The 13,789-nt window shown below is 38.9% G+C and overlaps 1 protein-coding gene across 1 annotated transcript in view; it reads left to right on the plus strand.

The window, feature by feature from the left end:
* Positions 1-13,789, plus strand: part of Ttn (titin) — a 285,547-nt gene that overhangs the window by 211,936 nt on the left and 59,822 nt on the right. Inside the window, exons 238-257 of the mRNA XM_042688233.1 lie at positions 62-361; positions 454-771; positions 1,730-2,026; positions 2,129-2,428; positions 2,524-2,838; positions 2,929-3,077; positions 3,742-3,892; positions 3,984-4,265; positions 5,633-5,935; positions 6,673-6,975; positions 7,076-7,357; positions 7,454-7,753; positions 7,845-8,147; positions 8,235-8,543; positions 8,661-8,942; positions 9,042-9,341; positions 9,423-9,716; positions 9,807-12,773; positions 13,069-13,389; positions 13,489-13,773. Coding sequence (XP_042544167.1) covers positions 62-361; positions 454-771; positions 1,730-2,026; positions 2,129-2,428; positions 2,524-2,838; positions 2,929-3,077; positions 3,742-3,892; positions 3,984-4,265; positions 5,633-5,935; positions 6,673-6,975; positions 7,076-7,357; positions 7,454-7,753; positions 7,845-8,147; positions 8,235-8,543; positions 8,661-8,942; positions 9,042-9,341; positions 9,423-9,716; positions 9,807-12,773; positions 13,069-13,389; positions 13,489-13,773 — 8,361 coding nt within the window. The remainder of the gene's footprint in view (positions 1-61; positions 362-453; positions 772-1,729; positions 2,027-2,128; positions 2,429-2,523; positions 2,839-2,928; positions 3,078-3,741; positions 3,893-3,983; positions 4,266-5,632; positions 5,936-6,672; positions 6,976-7,075; positions 7,358-7,453; positions 7,754-7,844; positions 8,148-8,234; positions 8,544-8,660; positions 8,943-9,041; positions 9,342-9,422; positions 9,717-9,806; positions 12,774-13,068; positions 13,390-13,488; positions 13,774-13,789) is intronic.

A 13,789-nucleotide genomic window follows, 5' to 3' on the forward strand; every position in this document is an offset into this window, starting at 1 on the left:
AATCAGAACGACATTTTTGAACATCCAAGAAACACTTTACATTGTGATTTGTGTCCAACAGATGTACCAGGCCCGCCCAAAGATTTGAAAGTCAGTGACATCACAAGAGGTAGTTGTCGACTTTCATGGAAGATGCCAGATGATGATGGGGGAGACAGGATTAAAGGCTATGTTATTGAGAAGAAGACTATTGATGGAAAAGCTTGGACTAAAGTGAATCCAAACTGTGGCAGCACCTCATTTGTGGTGCCTGATCTCATCTCTGAACAGCAATATTTCTTCCGTGTGCGAGCAGAAAATCGTTTTGGTATTGGCCCCCCTGTGGAAACTATCCAAAGGACAACTGCCAGAGATCCAATATGTACGTTTTTAAAATAAAGTTTAAAATACCTTTTTAAAGTTGAACTGTATTTTTAAAGCCATACTTAATGACTCCTATAACTATTTTTGCAGATCCCCCAGATCCTCCTATTAAACTCAAGATTGGCCTTATAACAAAGAACACTGTACACCTTTCATGGAAACCTCCAAAGAATGATGGTGGGTCCCCTGTCACCCACTACCTTGTTGAGTGCCTTGAGTGGGACCCTACTGGGAAAAAGAAAGAAGCATGGAGACAGTGTAATAAGCGTGATGTGGAAGAACTGGAATTCACTGTTGAAGACCTCAAAGAAGGTGGGGAATATGAATTCAGAGTCAAAGCTGTCAATGCTGCAGGAGTCAGCAAACCTTCAGCCACTGTTGGTCCTGTGATTGTCAAAGACCAAACATGTGAGTACCAATATATTGACAGGGGATCTCCTCTTGACTTCCTTTCTAGATATTTAGTAGTAGTCCAACATTTAAAGAAAAAAGAAAAGAAAGAAAAGAAAAGAAGATGATGCTCACATGGGCTTAGTGTAGACATGAGCACTTTACTGAATTGCTCATTCATTCCCTCAACTTGTGAAAACTATCAAATTTCCTTAAACACTACCTTTTCTCTATTGAAAGGAAATTATGTTTTCAGTTTCCTCAGTATAATTTTCTTCATGGCAAGTTCTCTTTATCAGAAGTACTTAAAATGGTTCTACATGCCCTTCAAATGGAGCAGAAAGTAGCCAATCATTTCCTTAGCAAATGAACTTTACAATTCTCTATTTGAGAAAAGGCTGTATACATTTTAATAGACAAGATATACGTATAAATGTAGTAATGATACTTCTTGTAATTACTGGTACCATCATTATTACTGTATATTTATTCACTCTTTTTTTATGAGTGTAAGAGGGCTGGAGTCAGTTACTACTCTCTATCTATGCTCTTATATGGATTTGTGGAAAATGGAAAATTGATTTGCTTCTACTACCACTTACATTCTTTGATAGGAATTCATTCCAGAGTGAGCACTGTGGCTCCCTTCATAAGTCTGCAAAATATTAAAGAAAATATCATGACAGAACTCCCAAACCTAAGCCATTATGATTTTCACTCCTCTCCACCCTTTGCTCAGAATATGCACATGCATAATGATGCCAGAAGCCATAGCTGATATGAGCTACATGTGGATACAACCAAAGATGATAACTATTTATTACCTGTTCGCTAAAGCTAGTGTAACAGTGTTAGATGGGATTGATTTTTATATTAGACTGGACTACAAAGTCTGCCTATAGATTCTTCTTTCTATCCTTTGGTGCTGTTTGCTCTTAATAATAACTTTTCTTTGTTCCTTTTGCTATTCATCTAGGCCCACCATCAATTGAGTTAAAAGAATTCATGGAGGTTGAAGAAGGAACTGATGTTAGCATTGTGGCCAAAATTAAAGGTGTGCCATTCCCAACGCTCACCTGGTTTAAAGCTCCTCCAAAGAAACCTGATAACAAAGAACCCGTTCTCTATGACACACATGTCAACAAACTGGTGGTGGATGACACTTGCACTTTAGTCATTCCCCAGTCTCGCAGGAGTGACACCGGCTTATATACCATCACTGCTGTAAATAACCTTGGAACAGCATCAAAGGAGATGAGACTGAATGTCCTCGGTAAATACTGCATAGTTTGGTTACAAATAGCATGTTTTGGGGTTAATTTTTAGCTGTAAGCTTGTTCAACTCACAAATTTTCCCTTCTTCAAATCATTTTAGGTCGTCCTGGCCCTCCAGTGGGACCTATAAAGTTTGAATCTGTTTCAGCAGATCAGATGACAATATCTTGGCTTCCACCTTTAGATGATGGTGGGTCTAAAATTACAAATTATGTAATTGAAAAAAGAGAAGCTAACAGGAAGACATGGGTACGTGTCTCCAGTGAACCTAAGGAGTGTATGTACACAATTCCCAAATTGCTAGAAGGTCATGAATATGTATTCCGAATCATGGCCCAGAATAAATATGGCATTGGGGAACCACTTGACAGTGAACCTGAAACAGCACGGAACCTCTTCTGTAAGTAGTAGGACATTTTTGCATACAAAACCATCCTAATCTTTGTTTTTTAAATAATTTCTTATAAATAATGTATTGATGTCATTGTTTCTCAGCTGTCCCTGGAGCACCAGATAAACCAACAGTTAGCAGTGTAACTCGTAACTCCATGACTGTCAACTGGGAAGAGCCAGAATATGATGGCGGCTCTCCTGTGACAGGATACTGGCTAGAAATGAAAGACACCACTTCAAAGAGATGGAAGAGGGTTAACCGGGACCCTATCAAAGCTATGACTTTGGGTGTTTCTTATAAAGTGACTGGCCTTATTGAAGGTTCTGACTATCAGTTCCGGGTGTATGCAATCAATGCTGCTGGTGTGGGCCCAGCAAGTCCCCCATCAGATCCAGTGACTGCTAGAGATCCAGTCGGTAAGCCTTGAAAACATTCCATATCTTATCTTACTTTCCAAACATATTACGGAAAACTGAAGAATACTAAGGTGCACTGGTTCTTTCTAGCTCCTCCTGGTCCTCCATTTCCTAAAGTGACAGACTGGACAAAATCATCTGTTGACCTTGAATGGTCTCCTCCATTAAAAGATGGAGGATCCAAAATAACTGGATATATTGTTGAATACAAAGAAGAAGGAAAAGAAGAATGGGAAAAGGTAGTTAAAACTTTACTTTAACAATATGTATGAGGAATAAACTAAAAATGTAGTAGTTATATATCATCCTATTAAATTCTATCTATATTTTTGAATTAAGAAAAAACAATCATTTGATAATTCAAATATCTGATAACATCATAATTTAATAAGTTAGACAGGAAGAAAAAGTTCTGGTGGTCTAGAGCACAATAGGGTGGCTATAGTTTTCAATAACTCGTTACAAATTTTGTAATAAACTAAAAAAGGAGAATTTGAAAGTACCTAACTCAAGGAAATGGAAATACTTATTACCCTAATTTAATCATTATACATTGTATACATGTATTGAATTATCATATTCTATAAAACAATTGTAATATGTCAATTAAATTTAAAAAATAAGTCATCAAAAGTTAAGTCATGTTATTAATTTATATTTTGGAAACAAATCCTAAAAAGATGGAATAAACAGTACAGGTTTTTTTTTCAATCATTTGCCAGTCATTTGCAAAAACAATTTCTAACCAGTTATTCTATTTAGTGCTGCCTATGATAACTGATCCCTAAAACCTGAACCAGCAGAACAAAACTGCTGGCTATAACTTCAGAACATGCAAGTATAGTTATTAAAGTAATAAGCTACCAAGAACTAATTATAAAACATTCATAACTCCTCCCTTAGGGTAAAGATAAAGAAGTGAGAGGAACAAAACTTGTTGTAACAGGATTAAAAGAAGGGGCATTCTACAAGTTCAGAGTAAGAGCCGTCAACATTGCTGGGGTTGGGGAACCTGGAGAAGTCACAGATGTCATTGAAATGAAGGACAGAATTGGTAGGTTATTCAGATTTCTATTACTTCTTCAACGTGTATGTTTCAGAGTGGAAAACAGAAATCACATCTGAAATTTTCTATTGTTTCCCAGTTTCACCTGATCTTCAGCTAGATGCCAGTGTCAGAGACAGAATAGTGGTCCACGCTGGTGGGGTGATCCGAATCATTGCCTATGTATCTGGGAAGCCTCCTCCAACTGTCACCTGGAACATGAATGAAAGAGCCTTACCTCAAGAAGCCACCATTGAGACCACAGCCATTAGCTCATCTATGGTCATCAAGAATTGCCAGAGAAGCCACCAAGGCGTTTATTCTCTTCTTGCCAAAAATGAAGGGGGAGAAAGAAAGAAGACAATTATTGTTGATGTCTTAGGTACACGCTTTGTTTGTCTAAGCAACTTTTAAAATTGGCTCTTTAATTATATCTACAACAAAGTTATCATGCAAGAAAACTATGTCACAAACCTCCTGAAAAAGAAAAGGGAAAATCATCCACAATCCACTTTACAATTTTTAAAAACTTACTCTTTGATTTTTTTATCCTACATGGCTATATGCATTCCTAGTATACGTGAAGATTTATTTGCCTGCCACTTTTTTATATTGCATGACACCATAACCATCTACTAAGTTATTGTATAGTTTTCATAAGAGCAACTCTCGTACACATGACCATAAATGTTTAACAATTTGCAATGATAACCTTTCATGGCCTAAAACTCTACCCTTGTTTTCTATTTATCATAATAATACAAAAACCTCTTTGAGGGCTTCAGTAGTCTAGTTGAAGAGAAACATAATTTTTGGTTATCATTATTGCATTTCTAGTTACCAAACATAAAGTTGAACTCCATAGGAATGTATGCTTCTTCTTAGCTGTTTTAGTTTAGTTATGTGCTCAGAAAGTAAATTCTAATGCTAGAGCTTACGACTCCAGGCACAGCCATTCTCCAGACAACCATAGTGTCAGTGTATCAACAGTCAGTCCTCCATTAATTTAAGTAATATAATAATGACATAAAGGAAAATATTTCATTCAGCAATAGTTCCAAGTTCCTAAATACTTTTACTCCTAAACAAATGTTACTTTAATTGAATAACTGGTGCGTTTTCACATTAAGATTGTAACCTCACAGTTTTCTCCTAAGAACTGTGATCATGATCTCTTATACTCTCATTGAGTCAGTAGTCACCACACACACACACACACACACACACACACACACACACACACACACACACACACACACACAACCCTCCCCCTCTTTCCTTCTTAGAAGAAGACACAAAAAGTATGCCTGCCTGTACCACTGTTGCCTCCCATCAAACTCATTGGTTTTTGTGAGCATTTTATTTTCCCTTTAGTGTCTAATAAAACCATGGCAATTAATTGTCAACCTTACTACTTCATTTAAAACTATGGTTGTGCCGGGTGCGGTAGTATATATCTCTAATTTTAGCTACTTTGGAATTTGATGCGATAAAATCCTGAGTTTGAGGCCAGACTGGTCACTATAGTGAAACTCTGACTCAAAAAATAGATAGATAGATAGATAGATAGATAGATAGATAGATAGATAGATAGATAGATAGATAGAGATAGATAGCAAGAGGAGAAAACTAATGTAATAAACACAAAACCTTATTTCTACACAACCGCATTTTGTCTCCATTTTTAAAACCTAGAGTAGCATAGGCAACATAGACAAACAACTTGAATTCTTTTCCTCTTGTCTCCAGATGTTCCAGGTCCTGTTGGAATACCATTCCTATCTGACAACCTAACCAATGATTCCTGCAAATTGACATGGTTTTCTCCAGAAGATGATGGAGGCTCTCCAATCACCAATTATGTTATTGAAAAGCGAGAAGCTGACCGCAGAGCATGGACCCCAGTCACATGCACAGTTACCCGTCAGAATGCCACTGTCCAGGGTCTTATTCAAGGAAAATCTTACTTTTTCCGAATAGCAGCTGAAAATAGTATTGGCATGGGCCCATTTGTTGAGACACCAAATGCACTTGTCATCAGAGATCCAATAAGTAAGCACAATTCATACCAAGTTATTTACAATTACTTCTATCTTTATTTATTGACAAACTAAGGGAGAAAGTAGGGAAGAGAATGAAGTCATAATATGTATATTCTATGAAATTAGGGATAAGTGGGATTGGGAGGGATGGAGGAGAACAATGAAAGGTGTGACATGCATTGTACTCAAACCTCTTCAGGTTATATGTATTATATATGTAATATATCCTTATATATCATTATAACTTCTTAAAAACTACTTGAAGATCATTTTAAAAATTAAAAAACAGTGATGAACACTTAAAATGACTGTAGTTACAAAATATAAATATAAGCCATACATTTTGCTGACTCGCCAAACATTTATTAGGCTATTGCTCAGTGTCTGGTTTCATGGTATTTGAATGGTCATTGTAAAACATATAATTAGAATATACATGCTTCATAAAATTCCTTACATGTTTACTACACTGAATTTATTTAATTTCCCACCCAGTGGCATAAGCAGAAACCTAATTATTCTGAAACTGCCAACTCTAAAGACCTCCCCTAAATTATTCTCAATGAACCTCTATTTCTTCATCTGGCAATCGAGGAAATTAGATTGTATTTGGTCCCTTTCAACCTTGATATTTCCATAAAAGGATCAACTTTGCTGTTTACTGAAGCCAATAGTTAAAATGGGATTGGCTAAAGAAATACTTACTACATTCTTAATATGACACTTTTTTTCACTCTATACCTGCAGCGGTACCAGAGCGTCCTGAAGACTTGGAAGTAAAAGAAGTGACTAAAAACACTGTAAGTCTAACATGGAATCCTCCAAAATATGATGGCGGATCAGAAATTATTAACTACGTCCTAGAAAGTCGGCTCATTGGAACAGAGAAGTTCCACAAGGTTACAAATGACAACTTGCTTAACAGAAAATATACTGTTAAAGGCTTAAAAGAAGGAGATACATATGAATATCGTGTCAGTGCTGTCAATATTGTTGGACAAGGGAAGCCATCATTTTGCACTAAGCCAATCACTTGCAAGGATGAGCTAGGTATGTAGTAACTACAGTTTATACTTTGAAAACTTATACATATATTTGTAGTTTCTATAAAACAGTAAAAATGGCTCACCTTCATAATTATATATTTTAGCTCCCCCAACACTTGACCTTGACTTCAGAGATAAGCTCACAGTTCGAGTGGGTGAAGCTTTTGCCCTCACTGGCCGTTATTCAGGCAAGCCAAAGCCTAAAGTTAGCTGGTTCAAAGATGAAGCTGATGTGCTAGAAGATGATCGCACTCACATAAAGACCACCCCAACAACACTTTCTCTAGAGAAGACCAAGTCCAAGCGTTCCGATTCTGGAAAATACTGTGTCGTTGTGGAGAACAGTACAGGCTCCAGGAAAGGCTTCTGTCAAGTTAATGTTGTTGGTAAGTATTATTGAGCAAGAATAATAACCTTCTGTCCTTTCAGAAACCAAAGTGGAAATAATGGCTTGTGTTCTGATTTTTTTTTCTTTCCTACAGATCGCCCTGGACCACCAGTAGGACCTGTTGTTTTTGATGAAGTAACCAAAGAGTACATGGTCATCTCATGGAAGCCACCTTTAGATGATGGAGGAAGTGAAATCACCAATTATATTATTGAGAAGAAGGAGTTGGGTAAAGATGTTTGGATGCCTGTGACTTCTGCCAGTGCTAAAACAACATGCAAAGTTCCTAAACTGCTTGAAGGAAAAGATTACATTTTCCGGATACATGCTGAAAACCTGTATGGAGTAAGTGATCCTCTGGTGTCAGATTCGATGAAAGCCAAAGACCGTTTCAGTACGTATTATATTCTTTCTCAGAAATTCAATGTTTGATATAATTTAAAGGGAAGAATTAAACTTCTAAAACATTTTGCTAACACTCATAGGGGTTCCTGATGCACCTGATCAGCCAGTTGTTACAGAAGTCACCAAAGACTCTGCCTTAGTAACCTGGAACAAGCCACATGATGGTGGAAAGCCCATCACAAACTACATCCTAGAAAAGAGAGAAACTATGTCAAAACGATGGGTTAGAGTCACCAAAGAAGCCATCCATCCATACACAAAATTTAGGGTTCCTGATCTTCTAGAAGGATGCCAGTATGAATTCAGGGTATCTGCAGAAAATGAAATTGGTATTGGAGATCCAAGCCCACCATCTAAACCAGTCTTCGCTAGAGATCCAATTGGTATAGTATTGAAGCATTTATTCGGTTTGCATATTATCCACCTTCTTTTCAGCTAGATCCTAAGTATGTTTTTCTTTCATTGTATAGCTAAACCAAGTCCACCTGTTAATCCTGAAGCAATAGATACAACATGTAATTCAGTTGATCTCACTTGGCAACCACCACGTCATGATGGTGGGAGCAAGATATTGGGTTATATTGTTGAGTACCAGAAAGTTGGAGATGAAGACTGGAGAAGAGCCAACCACACCCCTGAGTCATGCCCTGAAACTAAATACAAGGTCACTGGTCTTCGGGATGGTCAAACCTATAAATTCCGAGTTCTGGCAGTCAATGAAGCTGGTGAATCAGATCCAGCTCATGTTCCAGAGCCAGTCCTTGTAAAAGACAGACTTGGTGAGTAAATGTTTCTATCTGCATTTTCAAGGGAACAAGGTGTCTAATGATGGTTGTATGCACTTAAGTGTAGTGAACATTAAAGTTCAAATCGGAATGCACTATTCTTCATTCTAGAACCCCCTGAGTTGATCCTTGATGCTAACATGGCAAGAGAACAACATATTAAAGTTGGTGATACTCTGAGACTTAGTGCCATCATTAAAGGCGTGCCATTCCCAAAAGTAACCTGGAACAAAGAAGACAAAGAGGCTCCAACTAAAGCACGAATTGATGTTACTCCAGTTGGTAGCAAGCTTGAAATCCGTAATGCTGCCCATGAAGATGGTGGAATTTATTCCTTAACAGTGGAGAATCCAGCTGGCTCAAAAACTGTCTCAGTGAAAGTACTTGTGTTAGGTAAGAAATTTTAAATTTATGTCATTGCAATACATTATAGTACATAGTTTCCTCTTATCTAGATTAAACTGCTTGTATAACTACTTAATATTTTTTCAGATAAACCTGGGCCACCAAGAGATCTGGAAGTCAGTGAAATTAGAAAAGATTCTTGTTACCTTACTTGGAAGGAGCCACTGGACGATGGTGGTTCTGTTGTAACAAATTATGTGGTTGAGAGGAAAGATGTTGCTAGTGCCCAGTGGTCACCTCTTTCAACTACATCAAAGAAAAAGAGTCACATGGCCAAACACCTTACTGAAGGCAATCAGTATCTCTTCCGAGTAGCTGCTGAGAACCAATACGGACGGGGTCCTTTTGTTGAAACACCTAAACCCATCAAAGCTCTGGATCCTCTCCGTGAGTTGCTTTCTTTGGATATAAAAGAATGATTTGAATATTTGAGGGAATATTACTTATTCATTGTAACTTTTTTTAAAGATCCCCCGGGGCCACCCAAGGATTTACACCACGTAGATGTTGACAAGACTGAAGTCTCCCTGGTTTGGAATAAGCCAGATCGTGATGGTGGCTCTCCAATCACTGGCTATTTGGTGGAATATCAAGAAGAAGGTGCCCAGGACTGGACTAAGTTCAAGACTGTGAAAAACTTAGAATGTGTTGTTACAGGACTACAACAAGGAAAGACCTATAGATTCCGTGTAAAAGCTGAAAATATTGTGGGTCTTGGTCTCCCTGACACAACTATCCCGATAGAATGTCAAGAAAAATTGGGTAATTTGGGGGGCTGGCTTTATTACATTCTTTCTTCTTATTTCTATTTTGAAAACCTCAAAATCTAATTTGTTCCTATTTGCTTCACAGTGCCTCCATCTGTGGAACTGGATGTGAAGTTAATTGAAGGGCTGGTAGTAAAAGCTGGAACTACAGTCCGATTTCCTGCTATCATTAGAGGTGTACCTGTACCCACTGTGAAGTGGACAACCGATGGGAGTGAGATTAAAACAGATGAACACTACACAGTTGAAACTGACAACTTCTCTTCAGTACTTACCATTAAGAACTGTTTAAGGAAAGACACTGGAGAATACCAAATCACAGTTTCCAATGCAGCTGGTAGCAAAACAGTGCCCGTACATCTTACTGTGCTTGATGTTCCTGGCCCACCAACAGGTCCTATTAATATTCTGGATGTTACACCTGAGTACATGACTATCTCATGGCAGCCACCTAAGGATGATGGAGGAAGTCCTGTGATCAATTACATTGTTGAGAAGAAAGACACACGGAAAGACACATGGGGTGTTGTATCTTCTGGCAGTAGTAAACTGAAACTGAAAGTCCCACATCTGCAAAAGGGCTGTGAATATGTTTTCCGAGTCAGCGCAGAGAATAAGATGGGTGTTGGTCCTCCTCTTGATTCCATACCTACTGTTGCTAAGCATAAATTTAATCCTCCATCTCCTCCTGGTAAACCAGTGGTTACTGACATTACTGAAAATGCTGCAACAGTGTCTTGGACACTGCCGAAGTCTGATGGTGGCAGTCCAATAACGGGTTACTATGTGGAACGTCGAGAAATAACTGGAAAGTGGGTGAGGGTCAACAAAACACCTATTGCTGACTTGAAGTTCAGAGTGACTGGACTCTATGACGGCAACACATATGAGTTTAGGGTTTTTGCTGAAAACCTTGCAGGACTAAGCAATCCATCCCCAAGTTCTGACCCAATAAAAGCTTGCCGACCTATTAAACCACCAGGACCACCCATTAATCCCAAACTGAAAGACAAGAGCAAAGAATCAGCTGACCTGGTGTGGACAAAGCCTCTCAGTGATGGTGGAAGCCCCATTCTAGGATATGTGGTTGAATGTCAGAAACCTGGCACAGCACAATGGAGCAGGATCAATAAAGATGAACTCATTAGGCAGTGTGCCTTTAGGGTACCTGGACTTATTGAAGGAAACGAGTACAGGTTCCGTATAAAGGCAGCTAATATTGTGGGTGAGGGAGAACCAAGAGAACTAGCAGAATCTGTGATTGCAAAAGATATCCTTCATCCTCCAGAAGTCGAACTTGATGTTACTTGTCGTGACGTTATTACTGTTAGAGTGGGCCAAACTATCCGAATTCTTGCTCGAGTGAAAGGCAGACCCGAACCAGATATAACTTGGTCTAAGGAAGGCAAGGTATTGGTCCGAGATAAACGGGTTGACTTAATTCATGATCTGCCTCGTGTCGAGTTACAAATTAAAGAGGCTGTTAGAGCTGATCATGGCAAATATATCATCTCAGCTAAGAACAGCAGTGGACATGCCCAAGGTTCAGCCATTGTTAATGTCCTTGACAGACCTGGGCCTTGCCAGAATTTGAAAGTTACCAATGTAACAAAAGAGAACTGTACAGTTTCTTGGGAAAATCCACTAGATAATGGTGGCTCTGAGATAACAAATTTCATAGTAGAATATCGTAAGCCAAACCAGAAAGGCTGGTCAATTGTTGCTTCGGATGTCACTAAGAGAATGGTCAAGGCCAACCTTTTAGCCAATAATGAGTACTATTTCCGAGTTTGTGCAGAGAATAAAGTAGGTGTTGGGCCAACCATTGAAACAAAAACTCCAATTCTGGCCATTAACCCCATTGACAGACCAGGTGAGCCTGAAAACCTTCATATTGCAGATAAAGGCAAGACATTTGTCTATCTAAAGTGGAGGCGGCCTGATTATGATGGTGGCAGCCCTAATCTCTCATATCATGTTGAGAGGAGGCTTAAAGGCTCTGCTGACTGGGAAAGAGTGCATAAAGGAAGCATTAAGGAAACCCACTATATGGTTGACAAATGTGTTGAAAATCAGATTTATGAGTTCAGAGTACAAACAAAGAATGAGGGAGGAGAAAGTGATTGGGTAAGGACAGAGGAAGTTGTTGTGAAGGAAGACTTACAGAAACCTGTACTTGATCTGAAACTAAGTGGGGTGCTAACTGTCAAAGCAGGCGACACCATTAGACTTGAGGCAGGTGTGAGAGGCAAACCCTTTCCAGAAGTTGCATGGACTAAGGACAGAGATGCTACAGATTTGACAAGATCACCAAGAGTCAAGATTGATACCAGTGCTGATTCATCCAGATTCACTCTCACTAAAGCAAAGCGAAGTGATGGTGGGAAATATGTAATCACAGCAACTAACACAGCTGGCAGTTTTGTGGCTTATGCCACAGTCAATGTTTTAGATAAGCCTGGTCCTGTAAGAAATCTGAAAATCACTGATGTGAACAGTGATAGGTGTACTGTTCGCTGGGATCCACCAGAAGATGATGGTGGCTGTGAAATCCAAAATTACATCCTAGAAAAATGTGAGAGCAAGCGTATGGTTTGGTCCACCTATTCTGCCAATGTCTTGACACCCAGTGCTACAGTAACTCGTCTCATAGAAGGAAATGAATATATTTTTAGAGTCCGTGCAGAAAATAAAATAGGTACAGGGCCTCCAACAGAAAGCAAACCAGTCATAGCAAAAACCAAGTATGACAGACCTGGCCGCCCTGATCCTCCAGAAGTCACTAAAGTTAGTAAAGAAGAAATGACTGTTGTTTGGAATGCACCTGAATATGATGGTGGGAAGTCTATCACAGGATACTATTTGGAGAAAAAGGAAAAACATGCAGTAAGATGGGTACCTGTTAACAAGAGTGCAATCCCAGAGAGACGTCTCAAAGTACAGAATCTCCTCCCAGGACATGAATACCAGTTCCGTGTCAAGGCAGAAAATGAAATTGGAATTGGAGAGCCAAGCTTACCATCAAGACCAGTGGTGGCTAAAGACCCCATAGGTAGGAAGTTCTTGTCTTTTTTTGATAGTATATCAATTCTTCTTTGACACATAGAAGTTTTAGATATTTTAACCATTATTTCTCTTAAAAGACTTTTTGCCAAATTACAAAAAAAATGTATAACCAAGGATAGATTTGAATTTTTATAAAGAAAATATTTATGAAGAAAAATGAGATCTCAGTCATTGAGAAAGTAGATGACCTATCTTTGATCAATTAAGGATCAAGCTCACAACATTTATACTATCACTAGACGGAGTTAGTAATGTATACATTTATTTTTGTGTCTTCTCAGAACCACCTGGTCCACCAACCAACTTCAAAGTGGTTGATACAACTAAAAATTCCATAACTCTTGGGTGGGGAAAACCAGTCTATGATGGTGGTGCACCAATAATTGGATACGTTGTGGAAATGAGACCAAAAATAGCAGATGCATCACCTAACGAAGGCTGGAAAAGATGCAATGCTGCAGCACAACTTGTTCGCATGGAATTTACTGTGACCAGCTTGGATGAAAACCAGGAATATGAGTTCAGGGTATGTGCCCAAAACCAGGTTGGCATTGGGCGCCCTGCAGAACTAAAGGAAGCTATCAAGCCTAAAGAAATCCTTGGTGAGGTTCTCCTTTTGCCCTTGATTTGTTCACATTTCAATTATCCTATGCTTTCCCCATGTTATAAATGTCAACTAATGACCTTAATAAAATTTCTAGAACCTCCGGAGATTGACTTGGATGCCAGCATGAGAAAACTGGTCACTGTGAGAGCAGGATGCCCTATTCGACTATTTGCAATAGTGAGAGGGCGACCAGCCCCCAAAGTCACTTGGCGAAAAGTGGGTATTGATAATGTAGTCAGAAAAGGACAGGTGGATCTGGTTGATACTATGGCCTTCCTTGTCATCCCCAATTCTACCCGTGATGACTCAGGAAAATACTCCTTGACCCTTGTGAATCCAGCAGGAGAAAAGGCTGTATTTGTGAACGTCAGAGTGTTAGGTGGGTAACTTAAAAG

Source organism: Dipodomys spectabilis, unplaced genomic scaffold, assembly GCF_019054845.1.
Source record: "Dipodomys spectabilis isolate Male_0828 unplaced genomic scaffold, ASM1905484v1 ptg000115l, whole genome shotgun sequence".
In the NCBI taxonomy this organism is placed as follows: domain Eukaryota; kingdom Metazoa; phylum Chordata; class Mammalia; order Rodentia; family Heteromyidae; genus Dipodomys; species Dipodomys spectabilis.